The following is a 24,461-nucleotide window of genomic DNA, read 5'->3' as shown; positions in this document are numbered from 1 at the left end:
AATGTCATTATATCATCCACTGTGGTTTTGAAATGATAACCTTATTCTTGTGAGCATAGTGTTGTGCTTAACTACCTTTCCTGCCTCGGCCCCGGTGTATCTTACCAAGTCTAGTATTATATCACCATTAGGTTGGAACCCCTCAGCTACCTGGGATAAAGTTGACTCCTTCGTTAATCCCTGACACACCGGCAAGTATGAGGGCATGCTTAGACGCACTCAGTCGTGTCCGAAACAGTGGTAGTACGCGCATATCAGGTGTGTATAGTCCTGCTTTGAAGATAGAGGCCTCCATACTTTATTTATTTATTCTCTGCCTTGTAAAAGAGCTTTGTTTATTGGTTACTTCTTTTAAAATTATTGTTATTGCTGTGTACTGTTTTTATGAAGTATGGAAATAATGTGAGTTTGAATAGAAAAGTAAAACTGAATTGGAGGCAAAATTGCCAAGAAAAATGCAATAAAAGTCACTAGTGAAAGTTTCAGTTGAATACTGTGTCTGCTGAGAAAACACATGGTATTATTAAACAAATGTCAAATCCATGAGTCCCTGAGGTAGGATGGAGTTGGTCCACTACGAGCCTTGTGAGCGAGAAGGAGGATCTTGAATTGGATGCGTTGTTGTATGGGCAGCCAATGTAGAGCTCAAATGCTTGGGGTTATGTGTTCATGTTTCCTTGTGCGTGAGATGAGACGAGCTGCGGTGGTCTGGATACAGTCACCATAAGTAACTGTATCCTGATTCAATCAATCAATCAATCAAAAGAAACTTATTAAGTGCCAAAATCAAAAGGTTACTCTAAGGTGCTGATGTATGGGCACAAACATGAGAAACGTTATTGATGATACACCTCCTGAAACAGGTGAGCTTTCAGGAGTGTCTTGAAGGTATGCAGTGAGGTGGTATCTCTGATGTATTGTTGAAGTTTGTTCCAGATTCTGGGTCCTTAAAAATGTGAGGAGGTATTTAATGTTGCAAACCTTTATTGACATCTCGTTGTTTTCTGACGTTTTGTGGAATTTCACAGAGAGACTGACCGTTGGTGACTCACCAACATCTGGCGCAAAGCCAGATATTCTGCAGAAGAAATTAAGTTTCAGTCCGTCGGTGGACACAGAATCTACGTCCGCACCCAGCACTGAGGCTACAAATGCAAAATCTGCAGACAGGAATAAGAAGAAAGGTAGTAGCTAGTCTTTAATGATTTATGATTCTGCATTTTCTGTCTAAGTTCAAACTTTTTACATAAAAAAGTAGCTGTTTTTTGTCTTTCTTTCAGTTATTAAAAAGTCATGCTTTTTCATCTATTTGTTGTGTGCAGAGGAATGATACAGGGGTGGATTTCACAAAAAGTTAAGACTAGACTTATCTTAAGTTAGGATGAGTTACTTTTCCTAACTTAGGACTAGCCTTAGGTTTTTAACAACTGTTCTGTGAAAAAAATCACAGGCATATTACTCGAGTGGGATTCAAACCCACGACCTTTGCAATTCTAGAGCAGTGTCATACCAACTAGACCACCGAGATTGAAAATTATACCTGACATTCAACCATCCTTTATGTCTTTAAGGTCGAAGGTCAGAAGCAATCCAAGGGTCAGCCAAGAAGGTCTCCCCTAAGATGCGAAGATTATCGCTACGAATCGAGACCAATTTGAGCGAGCTCGAAGCAGATGAAGACTGCTGCCTTAAAGCAACGGACCATCCCGATCCAAAAACAACATTAGCTCAGAGAAATCTGATCCCTCTGTCCAAGAAATCTGGGAATCAATCAGATCCATCCAAAACCAGAACGACTAAGAACGTCTCTTTTATAAAAGAGCAGTCAGATTCACGTCCGGAGCCCGCGATGCCGAGCCAGAGAAAGCGTAAACTTCTGTCATCCAACTCGGACGCTGGGCTGAATCAGGTTCTAACTGAGCCAACTAAATCCAGCAAGAAGGAAAACCAACCAAAAGAGTCTAGACGTTCCTCTAAGTCGTCTAGAAAACTCAGCGAGAAGTTCGACAGGGATTGTGGGAGCTCAGACCTTTCAGAAAAACAACGAAGAGACCTGACAGAGAAACAACAAGGAGACCAGACTGAGAACACTTCAGAGATCTCAAAAGGGCTGGAGAAACGGAAGAAAGAGCCCAGGCGCTCTTCTAAGTCATCTAACAACTCGAGAGACAGTAAGATGATTCCTACAGGCCAATCCAATAACCAAAGTGGTGACTTGACCAACAGATCTCCTAACCAAGATGAACTTGTGTTGACCTCGATCAAGACATCCGAGGGTAAGAAGTCTTCCAGGGGGGTGAAGGGAACAAGGAAGAGAAAGACGGATGATTTATCATCGGGTTCATCGGAGGAAGAAACTGGGAAAGCCGCAAAAAAGAGAAAAGGTGAGTTGGCAAAATTTCTCAGAACTAAGGGATTGAAAAGGGAATGCTCGATCCCAACAGAGGCATTAACATTTCCCTAATGCATGGTGATTCTCAAAATCTATTATTATGGTCCAAAATCACCCTGAAACAATCGTTGCAAAGACTACGAGCAAGGGTCCCTGTTGTGCCAACGTAAAATCCCGACGAAAGCTTATGTTTTAAGTTTGTAAAAGGGTTACGTTTCCATCAAATATTTTTTCTTATATATTTTTTCAAACAAGCTGATTCAAAAGAAGTCTTGCCAGCATCGTCAACAGAGGGATCCCACGCACCAAGCAAAGGTGATGTCACATCAAGCAGAAGAAGCCTTGACGACTTCTCCCAGCGGAAGAAACGCATCGGCCGTCTCAAGACCAAAGGACGATCCAAACCCCGTGGCAACAGGACTGTCTCCTTAGCAACCCCGCATCCAGATACCCGAGAGAGCAGCAGTGAAGACGACATCTCAGCGATCTTGAGAGGGAAGAAGGGAAGTCGATCATTGTCTCTGATCAGCAAGTTTTGGTTAGACTCTTCATCAGATGGTTCAGAGAGTAGTGTTTGTAGGGAGAAGGGCGCACGGCAAGACAAGAGTAAAACCAGCAAGAAGGGAAAAGTAAGACTGCTTGTTTTGATTTTGACAATGGAAATTTAATGGTGTGATTTTGGGGAGCATTGCAAAAGTCCAAACAGTAGGAACGTTTTAAATGGATAGGTTAAGTATTCCAGTGGGGCGGTCCAATGGCCTGTTGGAACATTCCATTGGATGACTTCTGTCTTTTCTGCCTGTCAATTTGCTCCTGTCGTTCGGCACAATGTTATGGTCCAGCTAAACGTTCTGCCGATCCACTGGGTTGCAGGAATGTTCCCTAAGGAATGTTTATTTGCACTTGGATTAGAATGTACCGTATTTTTGAGCTGCTCCACTAAAGATAGGGTAGCGCCTCAATGATCATAATTAATATTCTTTCTGTCTTTTTTTACAGCAGAGTAAACCCTCTCTTGTGATGACCAGTATTCATGGGGGGTGAGTTGTACTTTTACACATTTGCTCAAATCTCAATAATGGAGCAGAATTCAGAATTGAAAATGACGTGTCTGAATTTGCTTGTAAATTGACAAAATTGCATGGTTCACTCACCAAGGTAAACTTTTGCTATTAGTAAATACCTGGAAATAGTTACAACTTCTTGCTTGATAGGCTCTCGGCCTGGAGTTCCAACTTTGAAAGGACAATGCCATTTTCATTTTGCAAAGGGCACTTCAATTGGAGAATTTAAAGTCAATGGGGAACTTTTGAAGGGGCACCAAGGCCAATACCAGGGGCAACAGAGACCATGGCCTTGGTGGCTTGCGTGTAATCCAGTCTTTAGTGTTAGTTGTAATCCATGCAAGTAACTTTTCAGTGTGTCCTTTCCTTCCTTACAAAGTGATCAAGACCTGGTCCTGTCAGTCGTCAAGAAACTCAAAGGCTTCAGTGTAGAAGAGAGGGTTTCAACGACAACAACGCATATCGTCTGTGGTGAGAACCGCCGGACGTTGAACGTCCTTCGAGGTATCGCCAGAGGTTGCTGGTTCCTGTCTTTAGAATGGGTAGGTCTAATACAGCGCTCAATTTCATAAAGCCTGTAAGCATAAACAAAAACTTGCTAAGCACAGAAAAATATTGCTTAACAGAAATAGGTTAACAGCCAAAGCTACTTTAAGTTTATATTGTTGTGACTGGTGTCCCACTCAGTTTTTGCTAAGCAAAGAAATTTGTCAAGCAGTATTTTCTGCTTTTATGAAATTAGCTCCTGAGCAATATAAGAGACATGCATCTTGTCAGGTGACATGTGGGTCAGAGTTCATATAGTTATTTAGTGGTAAAATAGAGGTCAAATTTGCATGAGGGTTAAATAGTTTTATTTGGTTCACCTGTTGGTGTAGTACCCGCTGCTAAAATAGAGGATTCCAACCAACTGCCTCTAAAAGCTACCTGGGAAACTTGGTTGTCTGGCGGTAAGACATCTGTTTTAGAATGGTTGTTTTAGAATGGTTGAAATTTTGTTCCAGTAATTACCAATTGTGTAATTGGCCTTTCAATTTGACCTATTTTTTGTCTTCTTCATTGTGAAGGTACTGAAGTCGTTAGAAGCAGAGAAGTGGCTTCCTGAAGAACTTTATGAAATAAAGGATTTCTTCCCATCAGCCAAGGTTTGAATCCGTCTTGTTATCTTTCTATCTCCTTTTGGCACCGAGTTGGTTTGAATTGGAACTCTCGGTTTCAAACAGGAGGAATTTTTTACCATTCCATTTCATTTAGAAATCCAATTGGATTATGTTGGAGTTAGTTTGTATAGAATTATATTATTGGAATTGATTGGAGTTGTAATTTTTTAATTGAAATCCTCTCTTTTGAGTTGGTTTGAATTAGAAAACTCAGTTTCCAGCAGGAGGATTTTGTATCACCAATGTTTTTTATTTCCTTTCCCCCAATCCTCCATCTTTCTTGACCCCATTCTAGATAGCAAGATTAGAACGTTCCAGCTCCACAGACTCCTTCAAGCAAGATCTCTTCTCCACCATGGGGCCGGTCTTCATTAGGGACACAACAAGCCCACCCAAGGCAGACCTGACGGAGTTACTAGAACTCTGCTGTGGGCAGACATGTAGCAATCTTAAACAAGCTAGTATATGCATTGGGGGAGTGAAGAATCAACAGAATGAAGTACCAGTGGTTTCAGAGAGGTGGTTGTTAGGTAAGTAGGGGTGGAATTAGGGAAGATGTTGATATACTCTTTGAAGTCCGCGGGAGGCTGGAAAGATTCTTTTCAGGAGTCAATTTTGCAAAGATAGTCCTAACTCTTTGCGAGTTATTGAGAGCTTAAAGACAGTGGACACTATTGGTAACTATCAAAGACCAGTCTCATCACTTGGTGTATCTCAACATATGCATAAACTAACCAACCTGTGAGAATTTAAGCTCAATTGGTCATCAAAGTTGCGAGATAATAATGAAAACTGAAAACACCCTTGTCACACGAAGTTGTATGCATTCGGATGCTTGATTTCGTGGCCTCAAATTCTAAATCTGAGGTCTCGAAAGCAAATTCGTGGAAAATTAATTCTTTCTCGAAAACTACATGACTTCAGAGGGAGCCGTTTCTCACAATGTTTTATACTATCAAACTCTCCCCATTACTCTTTACCAAGTTAGGTTTTATGCTAATAATTATTTTGACTATTACCAATAGTGTCCACTGCCTTTAAGGCTAGTCTTAAGTTAGGACGAGTAACTCCTCCTAACTTGAGATAACACTAGTCTTAACTCTTTGTGAAATCCACCTTAGGTCAGATACCTAAAGGTTTTACTAAGAATTGTTACTTCTTTACATCCACACCATACAAAGTTTTAGACACCCTATAAGATAAATGTATGGAGTGCGCAATTTGCAAACGGAAATCAAAATCAGCTTGATTCCAATGCCTCTGGATGATGTGTACGGTGTTGATTTAGCAATTTGATAACAATGCCATTTCTTTCCCATGTATTTTCTAGACTGTGTAACTCAACATCAGCAACTTCCATTTGAAGACTACCTGCTATGAGGGTGACACAACTCTTTGCGTCTCGTTCAACAAGAAATATCCGATTCAGCTGTTATGAAAACCTGCTTTCTTTCATCATCCACGGCTCACCACAATTCCAGATAACGCCCTCTATTGGTGGAATGTTGACATGTATGTAGTGTTGAGTCTGCATGGTTTACTAAAATGAACACCTTGAACCAAGACTAAAGAGCAATCAGTTATTGGTACTCAATGGAATGGAATGAGTTTCTTTGAAGGGTTTAGGTGTCATTCCTGCAACAAGATAATCCAACCGTTAGAGATGAAATCTTTATAATTTTTTATAATTTAAAATTTTGTTCCTTTCTTGGGTACGATATTTGGTGATTGATGATCGCCCTTCCAGCAGAGGATCTTCCAGTGATACTTATGTTGTCAAAATTCAGTGGTCATGGGTTTTCAATTAGGATCTTGTGTAAAATTTATTTAACAAAATGTATGCACAAGAAAAGGAGCAAACTGCCTTGTAATCATATTACTCATTCACTTTCAACCTATCTTTATATATGAAGACAAAAACAATGAAAATTTAGTTTAATTTTATGGAACTTTCAGAATGTTTTTCTCAAAGTTGACTTTGGTACCTTAGTTAATTTATTTATAGGCATGTGAATCAAATGTATCAACCAAATTGCATTAAACGTAGGGTCAAACTTATAAAATGCCCTGGACCAAATTTGTGTACAATTTATCCAAAAGCTTACTTGTTCTAAAGATGGTAATAGTAGTAAGCATCCTGCGAAAATGTTTGGTATGAAAGTGCTTATGTTGACTTACAAACCCAATGACATTCTCAAGGGGACTTTTAGAGATTCACATTTCTGTGATGTCAGTTTGTGACAATGTGGCCGATATGTGATATGCACCTGCCGTCATCTCGCTAAACGTTGATGTATTGATCAACGTTCTTGATGAAAGTACTGCAATTTTTTTCGCTGTTTTCTAAGCAAGTAGACACTTGGCTCAGCAAAAACTTTCCGAGGTGCCTTTTATTGTGTCTTTATAGATAATTTTGCCCATAAATCAACAATAAGATAACAAAAACATCCTTCTATAACGTTACCCTACTATAAGTTTATGATTTTTTTTAATGAGTTTACCTAACTACTTTTGTAATAAATAATTTTGCAATGAATTTTGAATGACTGAAAAATAAAGAATTAAAATCCTTTTAAATAAATATTTCAATTTTTGTTTTCATCAGTAAAACTGTTTTCTAACTTATGTTGGTTCAACCCATAGAATAAATCAATTGTCCTTTGGGTAAAATACTATGTCTGAACAAAACTTTAGCTGTGACAAAAAGTGGTGCTACTAAAATCTGCCACTTATGAAGAGTTCCCATTGGTGGAAAGTTAAGTCATTGGTCAATCTCTTGTTAAATTAACCAATCAAAGACAAACACTGATGTAGGCCTAGTCTTGATTGGCTGCCTTCTGCAGGTGGATTCCTAGGATGTTAGAAAACTTTCTTTGTTGAAGGGAGGGTATTGTACTTTAGGGAGTGGGCCAACCCTTTTCAAAGCCTGTGTGGCTTATTGAACTGTGAATAAACTTGCAGGTACAGCTATTTGTAAATACCCTTTGAAATCTCACAAAAGAGATTTACACATGGTTGTACTGCAAGATTACTATGTATCTACATTTTCCCTATGTATCACCAGTGGGCCCCCATGCAAAACTTCCAAGCATGCGACAAGAACAAACCAAAATCGGCATTCGGCCAAAAGATTATTAAACTAGCTAAGCAGTCCTTATTACAGTGTTAACCGCGGTGGTGCAAACCACCACACACAATGCAGCAGGGTCCGGGCGGACATGATTGCGTATGCAAAACCGCCCGGCAGACATTATTGCATATGTAATAATGTCCTCCGGATAGTATTGCATAGAGGACATAATTGCGTGCGACACCGGCAAGTCCTGAAAGTCGGCCACCGACTTTGGCAAGTCGAGTAAAAATAGTCTTGTACCCAAACTCTGGATGTACTATATCTGCATTATATTAACGCATTCTAAGTAATTGGTTTGTGTGGGGCACTTGCTATGTCACCTGACAACAAATTTGCATAGACATCGATCACCCCTTGAAGAAGAAAGTAAAGTTGAACTTACTTGAACTTACTTGAATCCACCGACGCCATCACACAACTGGGGAGGAGACGGTGGTTCTGGTTACTGGGGCAGACAGCTTAGATAAGCTTATGCCCCCCGACGTTCTTTAGGAATTTATCCACATGTCCCTTGAAAATGTTCACACTTGAAGCTTCAATTGCCTTTCGAGGGAGAATGTTCAGAAGTTAGTGTCAATAAAAGTTGCATTTTCTTTTTGGGGGGTTCTGAGATATTATTTTAGCCCAAATGCGATATTAGTTGTGCCTTCTTGGAGTCAAAGATGGAGAATGCAGAGTTAATGCCCACGTACGGCGTGTACATGGTGTATGTTTTGGGTGGTTTTCTGGCCAGTGTTGTTGGAGTAGTTCTACTATTGATTACGTTTTGGACTCTGTACACGCACAGAGTACACCAGAAGTATCGTCACATACCTGGACCGAAGTTAGGAGAGTAAGTATAAATTATGATTTAATTCAGGTTTTCTTATGTAGTGGATTTGCCGGTACTATGAAGGCCTTTGTTGGTGTTTCTCGGTTTGTGTGTGGTCCTAAAAACGGTAAACGAACATGGGGGGGGGGGAAGTTAAAATGAAAGAAGGAAGTTAAAATGAAAATGAAAGAGGGGGTTCTCACTCTCAGCATCAGAAGAAATTTCTACACAACAAACTGGGGCTACCATTACCAAAAAAAACCTATTTTCATTAGTTTAGTGTCTACCTATACAATCTTACGATAAAAATCACCATTTCTCAACCAATCAAGCTGGTAGTTCAGGACTTAGTAAATATGTGATTAAAGTTCGGCTTTCTTAACTAAGGTAATTGAAAATATGAATAAAACTGCGAACAAATTAATACCAAATGGTATTAATTTGTTCGCAATTGTACAAGAACATAAACTGTATGTCAATATACCCTGACTTTGTCACTTTGTATGCAACGGGCGATTCCAACTTGGGCTAAAAATGTAGTGTAATGTTGTGATCTTTTCCACATTTTAGCTTCTACAGTGGACACATTAAAAACTTTCAGGATCAGCTGAAGTCTGGTGAGAAGATTGTTGGAGACCTCTTCCAGCAATGGTAAACAAAAACTAATTAAACTAGAATTTAGTGTTTGTAGAAACAAACACAAGAGTCAATGAAATAAGTTTTGTTAAAAATGCAAAGATTTTTTTTCGTGATGTGTATTATGGTAATTTAGCATCAAAAGGGTCGTTGCTCGAACAACTAACAATTAAAGGAACCAGTTCCCTTATGAGGCGCCAAGTGTAAACTTATTATTTAACGCAACTATTTACAACTATCTCACCAAGTCGACTTACAGAAACTAAGAAGTTGACTTAACAGCCTGAACACGCGTTGAGATGTGTGTGTATCAAACCTTGTGCACCACTATGAGAGCACTCTATTTCCTAGTCTTTATATTGCTTTTTAACTTTACGTTTGCGGGCTAAAACTAAATGTAATACTGTAATGCCCCTTTAAATGATGTTTGACCAGGCAAAGATATAAAGTAGGTTCCAACGGTTACAAAATATTAGTATGATTAGCCCGTGCTTAGCCCGCTCATGGGGGTTCCATTGTTTGTGATTAAACTGACATCATTATCATTATGTTTGACAACTTGGACCGAGCACCTCTGGGTCAAAAGATGTTTAGGAGTTTTCTTAACTTTACAACATTATGATGTCACTTAACCATTGCTTCGTCCTTCGGATGGGGCGTAAAGCCGTTGGTCCCATGTGTTATGTAACGCATATAAAAGAAACCCAGTGTACTTATCGAAAAGAGAAGGATTTCGCCCCGGTGTTCCCGGTCCGATCGGCAGCAAAATTGCGCCACAGCACCTTGTAAAGCATTACATGGTGCTACCAGAATATTAGTATGATTAGCCCGTGCTTAGCCCGCTCATGGGGGTTCCATTGTTTGTGATTAAATTTACTTCATTATCTTTATGTTTGACAACTTGGACCGAGCACCTCTGGGTCAAAAGAATTACGGATTTATTTTAAACACATGTCATGACACGGCGAAACGCGCGAATACGAGGGTGGGTTTTCCCGTTATTAATTCTCCACGCTAAATTTTCACAGGTTTGTTATTTGATATAGAAGTTGTGATACAAGGGCGACAACAACCTTTTTATCCTTTTGACAACCATCATATATAATATAACTTCACGGCTGATGGTTGCCAAGCTTTTAGCCAGCAATGCGTCCGGGCGTCTTTTGGACACCCTATTTCATTTTTGGACGCCCCGGCGAAAAACTGTCGGACGTCCTTGATGAAGACGCTCTGTTAACCTTTGGCGATTAATCCAATTGTCGGCAAATCATGGTTTTGATGAAGTATCTTGATGTCTTCCCTAATTGAGACGTCTTGCAACCACAAAGGGCTGTTTAAAAAAAATATTAAGTCCCAGAAACAATGCAAGATTCCACAATTGATCCTGAAATACCAGGGTTTCTTTGAAAAAACAAACATCAAAAAACTCTAGCGCCCAGGCGGTCTCCCACAGACACTGCAGAAGTAACACAATGTATCATTTTACCTCCCCTTGTGCGCCGCCTCGCCGCCGAACTGCAGACCACGATGGGATCATATTATACAAACCACAACCCATCCACAACCGTTTTATGAATGAAAGGTCACCCCCATGTGCATTATGGATGCTTATTGGTTAGCTAGAATGAAATGGGCGGGATCTAGCTAAATATGCACACATGTAAGAACAGTCATGTGCAGTCGACACTTTAAAAAGACACTTTATGTGTGTTTAATAGAACTCTATGGTGTAATTGAAAGGCCCATGTTCACACCATGGGTAGACAGTACACCCCACAGATCCATACCCCGATTTGTACTTCTGTAAATGCATTGAAATTGAGCGTTGTATAGATGCCAGAAGTTTCGGCTAAAAATATAAATTATACTATTTTGATGATATAGCGTGGAATAACTAAAAGAAATATGCTCAAGCTTACTTAACCTTGTATCTGGCCATTGAAAAAACAAACATTTAAATTGCATCAGACTCAATATCAGGTAGGCCTATTGTAAGCTAAACGAAAGAAATATCCAAATTGGTACTATCTGCCAGCTGCATGTTTCTGCAAGATACAATGTACAACCAATCTATCTTATACTGTCGACCATTCATTGTTTGCCGGCAAGGGTATCAAATTTCACGTCAGACACCCGAGGTTTTCATTTCACACACAATTTATTTTGTCATATGAATGGTTGTAGCCTACTTCATCATGGGGACAGGAAAATCACAAATATCTTCCAACATCTTGCCAGAAAGTCACCCGATCCAGTGTCGAGTGACCCGAGTGACTGTTCTAGCAGTGATTTTCCTGACCCCATGCAACAACCGGGACCCTCAGGGAAAAATAACAGCTCATCCCACTCCCATTGCGAGTTTGACTTCCCTGATTCGAACCAAGAGACAAGCCAAGTGGCCCAACTGATGTCGATTCCAGTGACAGTGACCAACATCAGTCTGTACCATGCCTATCTAAAAAAAGGTAAAAGAACACAAGATCTAGAAGAGTCCTCCCAAAAAACAAAAGACAGTGGAAAAGAAATTTGTCTGTACAGGGTTGACTACCCAAAGCATACGTTGAGTTGAGCACAAAGTAGATACAATAGCTCTGTGGTACATGTCATGTACCTGGCTACATGATAGCTGAAAATTTTCCCCAAAAATTTGGACGCCCTGTTTTTCAATCAAGTCAAATTTGGACACCCTATTTTCAAATCCTGGCTAAAAGCTTGATGGTTGCACTTTGGTATTGTCACTTTTCAACTCGGCTCTACGTGCTGTCTGGTACCTTCCATACATACATTTTGTTGTGAAGACTTTAATTGGGTAAAGGCTTATAGTTTGATGAATAATATGACGAAAACAAACTTTTATCCTTTTGAACTGAATTCATGATTTATTGTCTCATTCTTCTCACGTAGCTGCTTAGTAGGGTCAAAACGTGAGGCCAGTAACACTATTTTGCAAGTACATGTACACCATGTTATGTTAGTTGGACGCAGTTTGCTAACAGCCATTAACCTTTTAAAAATAAAATCAGTAAATTAATAATTTTGCTTGTTACATAAAATAAAATTGAAGAGGATGCCTGAATTGACTAATACAATCGGAGTTGGACGAGGTGTAGACTTGGGAGTTGGACGAGGTGTAGACTTGATTCAAGTAGATCGACTTACTGACATAATCCATCTCACCAAGTCGACTTAGATTAAATGATCAGTCGACTAACTGCCATAATTTATCTCCCCAAGTCGACTTACAGAAACTAAGGAGTTGACTTAACAGCCTGAACTCGCGTTGAGATGTGTGTGTATCAAACCTTGTGCACCACTATGAGAGCACTCTATTTCCTAGTCTTTATATTGCTTTTTAACTTTACGTTTGCGGGCTAAAACTAAATGTAATACTGTAATGCCCCTTTAAATGATGTTTGACCAGGCAAAGATATAAAGTAGGTTCCAACGGTTACAAAATATTAGTATAATTAGCCCGTGCTTAGCCCGCTCATGGGGGTTCCATTGTTTGTGATTAAACTTACATCATTATCATTATGTTTGACAACTTGGACCGAGCACCTCTGGGTCAAAAGATGTTAAGGAGTTTTCTTAACTTTACAACATTATGATGTCACTTAACCATTGCTTCGTCCTTCGGATGGGGCGTAAAGCCGTTGGTCCCATGTGTTATGTAACGCATAAAAGAAACCCAGTGTACTTATCGAAAAGAAAAGGATTTCGCCCCAGTGTTCCCGGTCCGATCGGCAGCGAAATTGCGCCACAGCACCTTGTAAAGCATTACATGGTGCTACCAGAATATTAGTATGATTAGCCCGTGCTTAGCCCGCTCATGGGGGTTCCATTGTTTGTGATTAAATTTACTTCATTATCATTATGTTTGACAACTTGGACCGAACACCTCTGCGTCAAAAGAATTACGGATTTATTTTAAACACATGTCATGACACTGCGAAACGCGCGGATACGAGGGTGGGTTTTCCCGTTATTAATTCTCCCGACTCCGATGACGATTGAGCCTAAATTTTCACAGGTTTGTTATAGAAGTTGTGATACACGAAGTGTGGGCCTTGGGCAATACTGTTAACCGAAAGGGTCCAATGGCTTTAAGTCATGTTTGACGCCTTGGATCGGGCACCACTAGGGCAGGAGATGTTAAGGAGGTTCCAAACGATACATAATTAGTATGTGCTTAGCCCGGTTTTGGGTTCCAGTATTTTCTTATTTTATGTAAATAACATGCGTTAAAGAAACACGTTGCCTTGGATCGGACGAGTTGGCCTATAAAAAACGTTTGTAACCGTTTGTTATAAAATACATAATGGTTGGAAAGATGTTGTAAAAGTAGAATAAAATGATCCACACAAATTTGCCTCGAAATTGCGTGGTTTTCCTTTTACTTTGCAAACTAACACGGTCGGCCATTTTTGGGAGTCATAAAAAACAGGATCTATGGAAAAGCTGAAAATAAAAACCATGTCAAAATATACCTTTGTTATTCAATAGAGACGTATTGTAGTCACTTTGGTTGGGGAGTGAGGAAACTAGTAAAACACACACATAAATCACAGTGCTGGCTGGGACATAATGTTATGCACCTGGCAAATCTATGCATGGATATTCTTTAGAAGGTTTTGTTTGTTTGAAAAGATTCAGTTTGTTTGAATAGATTTGGTTGCGGCGACAACAACCTTTTTATCCTTTTGACAACCATCATGTAAGAATGTAACTTCACGGCTCATGGTTGCACTTTGGTATTGTCACTTTTCAACTCGGCTCTACGTGCTGTCTGGTACTTTCCATACATACATTTTGTTGTGAAGATTTTAATTGTGTAAAGGCTTATAGTTTGATGAATAATATGACGAAAACAAACTTTTATCCGTTTGAACTGAATTCATGATTTATTGTCTCAATCTTCTCACGTAGTTATTTAGTAGGGTCAAAACCTATTTTGCAAGTACATGTACACCATGTAGTGTTAGTTGGACGCAGTTTGCTAACAGCCATTAACCTTTTTTAAATAAAATCAGTAAATTAATAAATTTGCTTGTTACATAAAATAAAATTGAAGAGGATGCCTGAATTGACTAATACAATCGGAGTTGGACGAGGTGTAGACTTGATTCAAGTCTTAGATTGTGGTTGTTCTTCTGCATCCCAGGCACAAAAAACGCCCCACATTATTAGCGATCACGCGGGCCCTAACTCGCAATCTCAATTTGCAACGTGTGCAGGCTGTGTATAAGTAAACTGTAAGTCGACTTGGTGAGATAAATTATGTCAGTAAGTTGACTTAACATTTTATCTAAGTCGACTTGGTGAGATAAATTATGTTGTTAAGTCAACTGATAATTTTGAATAAGTCGACTTAGCAAAATAATATGTCGGTTAGTAACTGGTTCCACGAAATAAGTCGTCTTGATGAGATAACGTATGTCGGTAACTCAATATGTTGGATGGCACTCCTGGAGCTCCGTAGGTGACCTTTTGCCTGTCAAAACTTATCAATGGAAAATCACGCCATGTGCACGCACATGGCACTGGCGTATAATGTGTAAACAAGTCTGAACAAGCTATAGTCGCGAGGGGTATGCTGCGTTGGGCATAAACACTTAGGCCAAGAAAATATACAAATGCTTACTTTTGAACCGTAAGACAAGGTCAAAATGGGATTATGTCTGCGAGGCGTTTACGGAGTTTTGAATGATGATTCCGATGATGTATTGATTGTAAGAATCCCCTGTGTAGTCCAGAAGTTATGATTTTATATTAATAAAAAAACTTTAAATGACCATCATTCAAGAACGGTTGACGTCATCATGACGTAACTTAAACGGTTTCCTCTCCTAATAAATACCTATCTATGTGTGAAGTTTCAAGTTCATACGGGTTTGGGAAAGGTGCTTTTGTTAGCGGACAAGGTATTTTTGAGTTGGCCGAACAAACTTAAAAATACACTAGACTTAAGTTTTTGTCATAACAAAAACAAGGTGTTCGGCTTCCGGGAGTACAAAAATACACCCTGGTGGACAATTATCAAAGGAAAAACCCATGAAAATAGGCCTTTTCAAAGCATTTTACATGCACTTCCGGTTTAGAAAGGTCAAAAGGTCAAGAGAAGGTCACCAACATATCCATTTTTGTGAAGTATGTAAAGCCCTTTCATATGATGTGTAGATTGTTAAAATAGCTTTTGTGGTTGAGGAAATCGGAACTGATGAATAATCACGACTAGAGAAGAGACTAACTAACCGGAAGGGAAATGTTTGTTAAAAACACCTTGAAAATAGACTCTGTACGTATAGCCCTTTCATATGATGTATAGATTGTCAAAATAGCTTTTGTGGTTGAGGACATAGGAACTTATGAATAATGACGACTGGAGAAGAGACTAACTAACCGGAAGGGAAATGTTTGTTGAAAACTCCTTGAAAACAGACTAAAAACGAGGCTATTTATAGGAGAAAAAAAAAATTAAATACAAAAATAAACGGTACAAATTTTGGTCGCCACGTGGTCTCCCATCGAAATACTGACTGGGCCCGATTTTGCTTATCCTCAGTGACCGGACGAGAACCGGTGTTATCAACGCAGTATGGTCGTAGATAAAACTAATTAATTACTTTTGAAGAAAACTGACATTATGTTGAGAACGCCTCAAACGCAGACTAAAACGATCAAAACGTGGTGCAGAGCGTGACTATGCTCCTCAATGCACCGCATACTTACACGTGGTGACCGCAATGCACCGAATGCTTACACGTGGTGACAAAGTACGTGTACATTTAATCGTAAAATCTTTACGCGCAATCAATGGGGGAATTTTGTAGTTCTTTATACATGAATCTTGAAATTTTCAACCTCGATTTTGAGCCGGAAGACAAAATCAAAATGGGGTCATGTCTGTGAGGCGTTTACGGAGTTTTTAATGCCCTTTCCGATGATGTAGTGATTGTAAAAATCCCTTATGTAGATCTAAAGTTATGATTTTTTGAAATAATAAACTTTGAATTAGTGTATCTCGTCAACTGATGACGTCATCGTGACGTAACACATTTTGCATCATCTACTGGTTATTGTCTACCTGTGTGCAAAGTTTCAACTTAAAGGAACACATTGCCTGGGAGTGGTCGAGTTGGTCTTTGAAAAGCGTTTTGTGATCGTTTGTTATAAAATGCATATGGTTAGAAAGATGATGTAAAAGTAGAATACAATGATCTACACAAATATGCCTCAAAATTGCATGGTTTGCTTTTTACCTGGTCCAATAACACGGTCGGCCATTTATGGGAGTCAAAATTTTGACTCCCATAAATGGCCGACCGTGATAGTTTGCGACGTAAAAAGAAAACCGTGCAATTTTGAGTGATACTTGTGTGGATCATTATATTCTACTTTTAAAACATCTTTCTAACCATATATATTTCATAACAAATGGTTTCAAACGCTTTTGAGTGACCAACTCAACCGATCCAAGGCAACGTGTTCCTTTAATGCAAGCTTCGCATCTATGCTTTTTCTTGCGGACAATCGACAGCGAGAAGAATAAGAAAAAAAAGAAAAGAAAAAAAAGCGAACAAAATCAAAGAGTTGTTCGGGCTGTTGCCCGAACACCTAAAAAAACGAACAAAAATATGAGGTGTTCCGGGCTGTTGGCCCGAACACCTAATAAATCATGAAAATACAGTAACTATAAATCTGTTTTTTTGAGAACTTCCCCTGTGAAGATCATCATGTATTCTCCTTGTTGCACAAGATGTGCTTTGCTTTTTCTTTTGCTTAGCCTTTTGTGTATACCGGCTTTATGTCACAACTGAAGTATTTATTTAAAACATTTTGATATGTAATTAAATCCCAAGATTTATTTTGCTTTATTGTAGGTGCATGGAGCATGGACCAATCTGTATTTTGTTTTTCTTTACTCGCCCAGTTCTACTTGCCTGCTCACCAGAAGCTGTGAAAGTAATACACGTTCTTTAATCTTTCTAATAAAGATTCACAGATATTGGTTGCATTTTGGCAAAAAATAACCACAAAGTGAAGTTAAATGAACATTACAGAATTGGTTGTTGCTAATAAAACGGTTGATGGCAATGTAAGCACTTTATGTAAGGCCACATAAAAAAAACAATTGTTGATCATCCTTTTTTAAGGGGATGGGGGAGGGAGGGAAGTTTTTTGTTTTTTTTAAGTTTTGTTGACATTCCAAGTAATAAATCAGTAACAAATTTAACTCCTAAATGACATTTTCTGTAAACTTTTTCATGCAGCTAAGAACAGTGTAGCCCAAGTAAATATTTGAAGAATTGTTTTGCTTTGCCAACATGAATAAAAACCTTCTTTAAACATCTGTTCAAACCTGTACATTTTGAAAAAAATATCAGCTGAAAAATCTGGGCAGTAAAAGTATAAAGAGATATCCAAACATGTTTTTTATGATTGAAAAATAAAAATAAAAAAATGGGGTCGGGGGTTTTGAACTGTCGGGTGGGGACGATCAAAAAAATTGTTTAGTGGCCTAATCCACCATACACAAACTGACAAACCTGTAGAAGTTTCAGATCGATTGGCCATCTGGGTGACATTATCCTCATAAAGATGCCCGTAACAAGAGTAAAATTGCCGTTCCCCGTCACAAGCGAAATTCAAAGCCTAGGTATATGACATCTTTCGACAAAATCACTGCAAGATTCGTCTCTTTTTATTGTCACTTTTTCCAGGAGTTGTTAGTTGCATCAAAGCACCCCAAGGATCCAATGACCTACAATGATGTTGCTAAGCTCTATGGAACAGACTTTATGGGACATGGCCTCGTGACCGAGATGGATCACAGTATCTGGGCCGTGAGACGAGGGATTGTTGATCCGGGATTCCACAGAAGGTAGGGCCTTAGCCGAGAATCTCTTCTGGTTTTGTAGTTTCAGATGTTTCACTGAATCCAAAAAAAGTTAAGTGCCTTGCTTAAGGACTACGAGCGCCAAGACCAGGGCCCAATTTCATAGAGCTGCTTAAGTAGAAAATATTGCTCAACAATTTTCTGCTAAGCAGAAATGGGCAGGATACTACTGTAATGGTAGTTTGGCTGTTAACCTTATGCATAATTTTGGTGTGATCAGCTACTTTTTGTGCTTTTAAAAGCAGTTCTATGAAATTGGGCCCAGGACTCGAACCCACCGAGTCTCTGCTGATCAGTACAAGTTAACAAGTGCACTTGATCGCTCGTCTGTGATATCTGGGTCAGTTTCCCTTGTGGGTTTATTCCTTGTTTCAACTTCTCGTTTAGGTATCTGAAGCAGTCGATGACTCAGTTTAATGACAGCGCTGACTTGATGATAAAGAGATTGCATCCGAAAGCAGATGGGCTCACCAAAGTCACCATGCTGAATGAGCTTTACAAGGTCACACTGGATGTCATCGCCAAGGTGATAAATGCAACCCCTTCCAAATTTCAAAAAAAGACTTGCCAGCCGCAAGAAGTCCCTTGGGTTCCCCGGCCAAAAATATCTAGAACTCTGAATCAAACTTTCTCGCAAACCTATTGCAAATTGTGAATGGGGGATAAAAGAAGCAGTCAAATGGAAAGAAGCGGAAGAGAGAGAGACTTATCGTGGCCTAGCAGTAAAGAGCACCGGATTCAAGCTCTGGTGTTTTTGATTAGCAGACTTGGACCCTGATTGCTTCAAAAAGTTGGAGAGGTAGTGCTTTCTGCTCTACCAGCCAGGCTTCGAATCGATGATACCCAAGCCTACATCCGTATGGACTGTAAAAGGGGTAACCCTGTTTCAGCCCTAGGAGTAGGTGGCAACGGCCCCTTGAAAAATAGTTGATTTGTAGCCCACACCTTGAAGTGGCCTTCAGGCCTTGTGTGTCTTGCAACTTGCATAACGAAAATCAAAAAATAGGAAAACAATGATTTCATAGAAAAAGCAAGGGATTAACCATGAAGAATGCACAAGGGGGAAGGGAAGGGGATGAGTGAACAACAACACGCTGGAAACACAAAAGATAAACTTAAAGGAAAAAACAGAGGGAGAAAGAGTAAATCGATAGTGAATGAGTCGGACTAGAAAGGTATTATTTTTTAAAAGATGGTACAACAATACAATCATAGTTATTGTTGGATTTGAATGCTGGAAAGAATTTGCATAAATCTGTGGTTTTTCTTTTGGTGTTTAGGTGGCGTTTAGTTGTGAGCTAGATATCATGGGAGAAGGAGTGTCGCCTTTCATCGAGGCTGTGACAGCAACATTAGGTGCACTGCAAATGAAAAATAAACAACCCTTCATAAAGGTATAGAATGAAAGAATCTCTTTGTTAAAAGAGCTATCTTTTTTTTTTTTGACCTTTGACCGAATTGATAGCTACGGCTTCGACTACGGCTACATTACCATGTGATCGTGTGTAAAGAAAAGTATATCCTTAGCATCAGTCGTAGCCAGAGCTGTACCTACTTATTCAGATAGGGCCTAAATCTGCAATCAACAGGTTTGACGTTGAACATTATACAATTGTTGCATGCTGTGACTGGGTCCATTGTGTTTTGTACACCCGAGGGGGTTAATGGCACACGAGGGTGTACAAAACTCATGGACCCCGTCACATTGGCAACAATTGTTTTGTTATATTATGGTAACATAAATTCCTCTTCTAAGGAGGCAATCTGTTGTCGTCCTCAAACATTTTTACGATGGAGTAGGCATAGTTAAATAAGCATACAAACAGTGGTTCAAATAAGATACAATTCTGTTCCCTCAAATCTGGGCTGTTAGTAATTATACAAAGCGCTGGAAATAAACCAATGGTGGGGACGACGATCAAGGTAATGTATACCGGTTAACTAATCTCATGTAACACTGTGCGTCATGCGTAGTGCCGGCCTAAGCCACTGTAATACACATCTTTGTATCACATCACGTGATTTGTTCTCGACCAATAAAACTTCACATTTTGTTACCGTGGTATAGGCCTGACAGTCTCCTTTGAACTCTGACCTAACTATTTTGATTCACTGCAGTGGAACCCATTCAAGGCGGCAAGAGAACATCGTAATAAAGTACGCCAAGCCTGCCGTCTCATTCGAGGCCTTGCCGTGAAGACTATTAAGGAGCGTCTGGCAGCGATAGAGAAGGAGGAAGAAGTACCCACTGATATCTTATCTTACATCATCAACGCTACCGAAGGACTCACTCATCAACATTATAAGATCCAGAACATGGTGGATGACTTTGTTACTTTCTTCATAGGAGGTAGTTTCTTTGTTTGTTAATTTCTTATTTCGCTTTTTTGCTTGGGGCAAATAGATGAAAACAAGATCAACTTTATTAATTTTTTATTATTTTTTTTTTGACTTATTTATTTATTGGGATATTTTTTGATTGATTGACTTGATTGATTGATTTATTTGATTGATTGATTGTTTTTGTTGATTTTGTAGGCCAGGAGACGACGGCTAACCTTCTTGCCTGCGCTTTGTTGCAACTTGGTCTTCATCCAGAGATCTTGTACAGGTTAGTCTTGCTCTTAAAAGACACTGGACACCTTTGGACTCCATTGGCCATCGAATTTGCAAGAGAATAATGAAGAAAAAAAACACCCTTGATGCATATTATTATTTGTGTGCTTTCAGATGCCTAAAAGGCCTGAAGTCTAATATAAGTCTAATATTATTTGAATGAGAAATTACGTCTTTCTCAGAAAGAGAGAGACCCATTTCTCCAAATGTTTTATACAATCAACAGCTCTCCATTGCTCGTTATCAAGTAAGTTTTTATGCTAACAATTATTTTGAGGAATTACCAATTGTGTCCAGTGCCTTTAAACGATAGTCACAAGTTCCATTTAACCATTAAACGCAGAAGCATAACCTAATATTTTATTTTCACCGTCATTCAAGATTTCAAATCCTACTTTTTTTTCTTCCTGATTGACACAGATTGAAAAATGAGGTGGAGAGTGTCATGGGAGATAAAACTACAGTAGACTTTGAAGATCTACCCAAGCTACAGTACATGGCAGCAGTAGGTTACTTTTTTGAGTCACAACTTTGTTATGGTCCAAATCGCTGGTTTTTTTGTTTGCTTCAGATGTTCTTTAACCCTTTACTGTCTGATCATAGATCATCCACACTGGTTTTGAATGATAGATAATCTATGCTAGCCTTTAAAATGGTATCACGGGGTAAATGCATCTACACAGTTCAAAGTCAACCTTCCTACTCTGTGACTATTTAATATCATCCACTGTGGTTTTGAATGATAGATAAACTATGCCAGCCCATAAAATGGTATCATGCATCTACACAGTTCAAAGTCAACCTTCCTACTCTGTGACTATTTAATATCATCCACACTGGTTTTGAATGATAGATATACTAGGCCAGCCTGCAATATGGTATGACCTGTTGAAGGCAGTGAAGCAGAATATTTATATTTCCTTGACTAGGTCACACATGTCTCACTTAAACCTAAATGGAGAAACCTAAGAAATGTTTGCAGCAATGAATTGCATACAAAGGATATTTGAAAAACAAAAACAAAGTGTTTTTTCATCACTGCAGCTGTTTCTTATAATCTTAACAAGAAAAAATAATTTGGCTGCTGTGATTTTTGTGCAGTTCCTGAAAGAGTCACTGCGTTTGTTTCCACCTGCGGGAGGAACTGTTCGTTCGACATCTGAGGAGTGCTACATCAATGGATACAGGATACCAGCTCAGACAAGCTGTGTGGTAAGTAATACAAGGGAAGTCTTATTGATTGTGTGCACCATGAATTGCCTTGGTGGATTAACGGCCCTGGGATGGATTTCACAAAGGTAGTCCTAACTTAGGACTAGTCCTATGCAATGCTAAGAGATAGGACCGGTCCTAAGTTAGGACCAGTAACTCATCCTAACTTAGGACTGGTCCTATCTCTTAGCATTGCCTAGGACTTCACAAAGGTAGTCCTAACTTAGGACTAGTCCTAGGCAATGCTAAGAGATAGGACCGGTCCTAAGTTAGGACCAGTAACTCATCCTAACTTAGGACTGGTCCTATCTCTAAGCATTGCCTAGGACTAGTCCTAAGTTAGGACTACCTTTGTGAAATCCACCCCTGGGCCAAATTTCATGGCTCTGCTTACTGTAAACAAAGAATCGGCGCTTGCTGAAGCAGCACATTTTTAGCTTATGTCAAGCGTATTTCACGGGCAAATTTGAATGTTGACAACCTTTTGGTTGTTTGTTATTCAGATTAAATTAACCATTAATAATAATAAATTCTAAACATTGACAAAAGTTTACCAATTGTTTTGACAGGTATCCTTTTATGCTCTGAGCCGTATGGAAAAACACTTCAAGGATCCTTTGCAATTTGACCCGGATCGTTTCACCAACAACCAAGATGAACAGTAAGTGGATGAATTGAGTGTCGTGGCCGAGTGGTTAAGAGCATCGAATTCAGGTTCTGGTGGTTAAGTCACCGGAGTGTGGGTTCGAATGCCAGTTGTGACACTTGTGTCCTTGAGGAAGATACTTTACTATAATTGCTTCTCTTCACCCAGGGGTATAAATGGGTACCTGCGAGGGTAGAGGTTTTTATTGTGTATGAAAAAAGCTACTGGAACGCCACGGCAGCTCAGGGCTGTATACTCCTCAGGGAGCTGAGAAAGATTAAAGGGATGTTATTGGCCAAATGACCATGGCACTAATGTAAAGCGCATTGATATGGTTGTGAAATGCGCTATATAAGAATTTGTTATTATTATTATTGAGGGTTTTGGATACCAGTGTCCTTAAAGCCATTGGACCCTTTCGGTTCAGAAAAAAAAAAAAAAGTTCACAGATTTACAAATAATTTACAGGGTTTACAGAAGGTAATGGTGAAAGACTTCTCTTGAAATATTAGTCCATGAAATGCTTTACTTTTTGAGAAAACGGTAAAACAATATAAATTCTCGTTAACGAGAATTACGGATTTGTAATAAACACATGTCATGACACGGCGAAACGCGCGAAAACAGGAGTGGGTTTTCCCGTTATTTTCTCCCGACTCCGATGTCCGATTGAGCCTAAATTTCCACAGGATTGTTATTTTATATATAACTTGTGATACACGAAGTGTGGGACTTGGACAATACTGTTTACCGGAAGTGTATAATGGCTTTAAGCAAGGCACTTAATTGCGTCTGATGTTCCGTCGTGACCAAAGCTTTTATTTGTTAAACACAAAAGTAAGCAATCTTTTATACATCCTTCATTATCAATCTATTTCAGCACGCTGTTCTCCTATTTACCGTTTTCTCTTGGGCCAAGAATTTGCATCGGCAAGAATTTTGCAATGGTAAGACTTTGAGATTTAACTATGTCAGTAGGATAAGTTTGCAATGGCTTTTGTACAATTTGGTTATCATTGGTGTAAACATTTGGTAGGAATTTTTAACTTCACCTTTGCCTTTTATACCTTGTGATGGGCGACTTCCATTTGAGAAAAAAAGACAGACGCAATACGATATTGTTTCATTGTCAGATTTGTTATTTGAGTTATTTATTTCAGCCATGTTCTCTAATTCTCTCTGTTGCTTTCCCAACCAGATCGAAGCTAAAGTGCTTCTTTGCAAATTCCTTTCCAACTACGAGTTGACACTGGATCCTGATCAGTCACTTCTGATGGAAACCCTGGGTACTTTACGCCCAAAGGATGGGTGTCGGGTTACCCTTAAGCCCACTAAGGCGTAAGTCAATTTGGTATCTTTGCTGAAATTCATGTAGCTACTTCTAAGATATGCTGAACAATTTAATGACAAAAAAAAGTGTTAGAGGAACCATGCAACAGTATGTTAAATCATCTGAAACAACAGTATTGTAGCACACGTACTTAACACTGATATTGGAGTACTACTCTAGTACCATTTTGATCGTACATGTACTCATACTTGTTACTCATACTGGAGCACTACACTAGTACCATTTTGATGGTACTTGTAGTCATACTTTGAACTTGTACTCGAGTACTACTCTGTTACCATTTTGAAGTACTTGTACTCTTATTTGGAACTGATATGTGAGTACTACTAGTACCATTTTGATGGTACTTGAAGTCATAATTGGAACTTGTACTCGAGAACTACTATAGTACCATTTTGATGGTACATGTACACGTACTTGCTACTCATATTTATACCCAGATTGCAAAATACTTCTATTCAAGGTCCATATTCCAATACTTGACCAAAAAATAATCTTCTTAAATTATGTAAATCAATACTCAACTGAAAATGTATTTGGATTC

General features: G+C 39.1%; 2 protein-coding genes across 6 annotated transcripts in view; both read left to right on the top strand.

Annotated features, from left to right (window-relative positions):
* The window catches only part of LOC139952181 (microcephalin-like), a 172,598-nt gene extending 165,441 nt beyond the window's left edge, over nucleotides 1–7,157 (top strand). For 4 of the 5 annotated variants that reach the window (XM_071951212.1, XM_071951213.1, XM_071951214.1 and 1 more), the window contains 9 exons: nucleotides 132–258; nucleotides 1,029–1,184; nucleotides 1,572–2,384; nucleotides 2,648–3,021; nucleotides 3,392–3,432; nucleotides 3,836–3,998; nucleotides 4,524–4,601; nucleotides 4,912–5,146; nucleotides 5,947–7,157. In XM_071951212.1, coding sequence (XP_071807313.1) covers nucleotides 132–258; nucleotides 1,029–1,184; nucleotides 1,572–2,384; nucleotides 2,648–3,021; nucleotides 3,392–3,432; nucleotides 3,836–3,998; nucleotides 4,524–4,601; nucleotides 4,912–5,146; nucleotides 5,947–5,996 — 2,037 coding nt within the window. In that variant the 3' untranslated portion in view covers nucleotides 5,997–7,157. The remainder of the gene's footprint in view (nucleotides 1–131; nucleotides 259–1,028; nucleotides 1,185–1,571; nucleotides 2,385–2,647; nucleotides 3,022–3,391; nucleotides 3,433–3,835; nucleotides 3,999–4,523; nucleotides 4,602–4,911; nucleotides 5,147–5,946) is intronic. The other variant, XM_071951211.1, reaches the window with a different exon arrangement.
* Nucleotides 7,158–8,092: 935 nt separating this feature from the next.
* Nucleotides 8,093–24,123, top strand: LOC139952206 (cholesterol 24-hydroxylase-like). Its single transcript, XM_071951259.1, has 13 exons — nucleotides 8,093–8,581; nucleotides 9,131–9,211; nucleotides 17,077–17,158; nucleotides 17,917–18,077; nucleotides 18,480–18,618; nucleotides 19,373–19,486; nucleotides 20,211–20,442; nucleotides 20,631–20,703; nucleotides 21,129–21,213; nucleotides 21,810–21,920; nucleotides 22,490–22,581; nucleotides 23,447–23,513; nucleotides 23,765–24,123. Exons 1-13 carry the CDS (start codon nucleotides 8,412–8,414, stop codon nucleotides 23,906–23,908), a joined length of 1,551 nt encoding a protein of 516 aa, XP_071807360.1. The 5' UTR covers nucleotides 8,093–8,411; the 3' UTR covers nucleotides 23,909–24,123.
* The last annotated feature ends 338 nt before the right edge of the window (nucleotides 24,124–24,461 follow it).

Source organism: Asterias amurensis, chromosome 20 (assembly GCF_032118995.1).
Source record: "Asterias amurensis chromosome 20, ASM3211899v1".
Lineage (NCBI taxonomy): Eukaryota > Metazoa > Echinodermata > Asteroidea > Forcipulatida > Asteriidae > Asterias > Asterias amurensis.
Note: the sequence above shows the minus strand (reverse complement) of the source record. Positions and strands in the feature narration are given on the sequence as shown.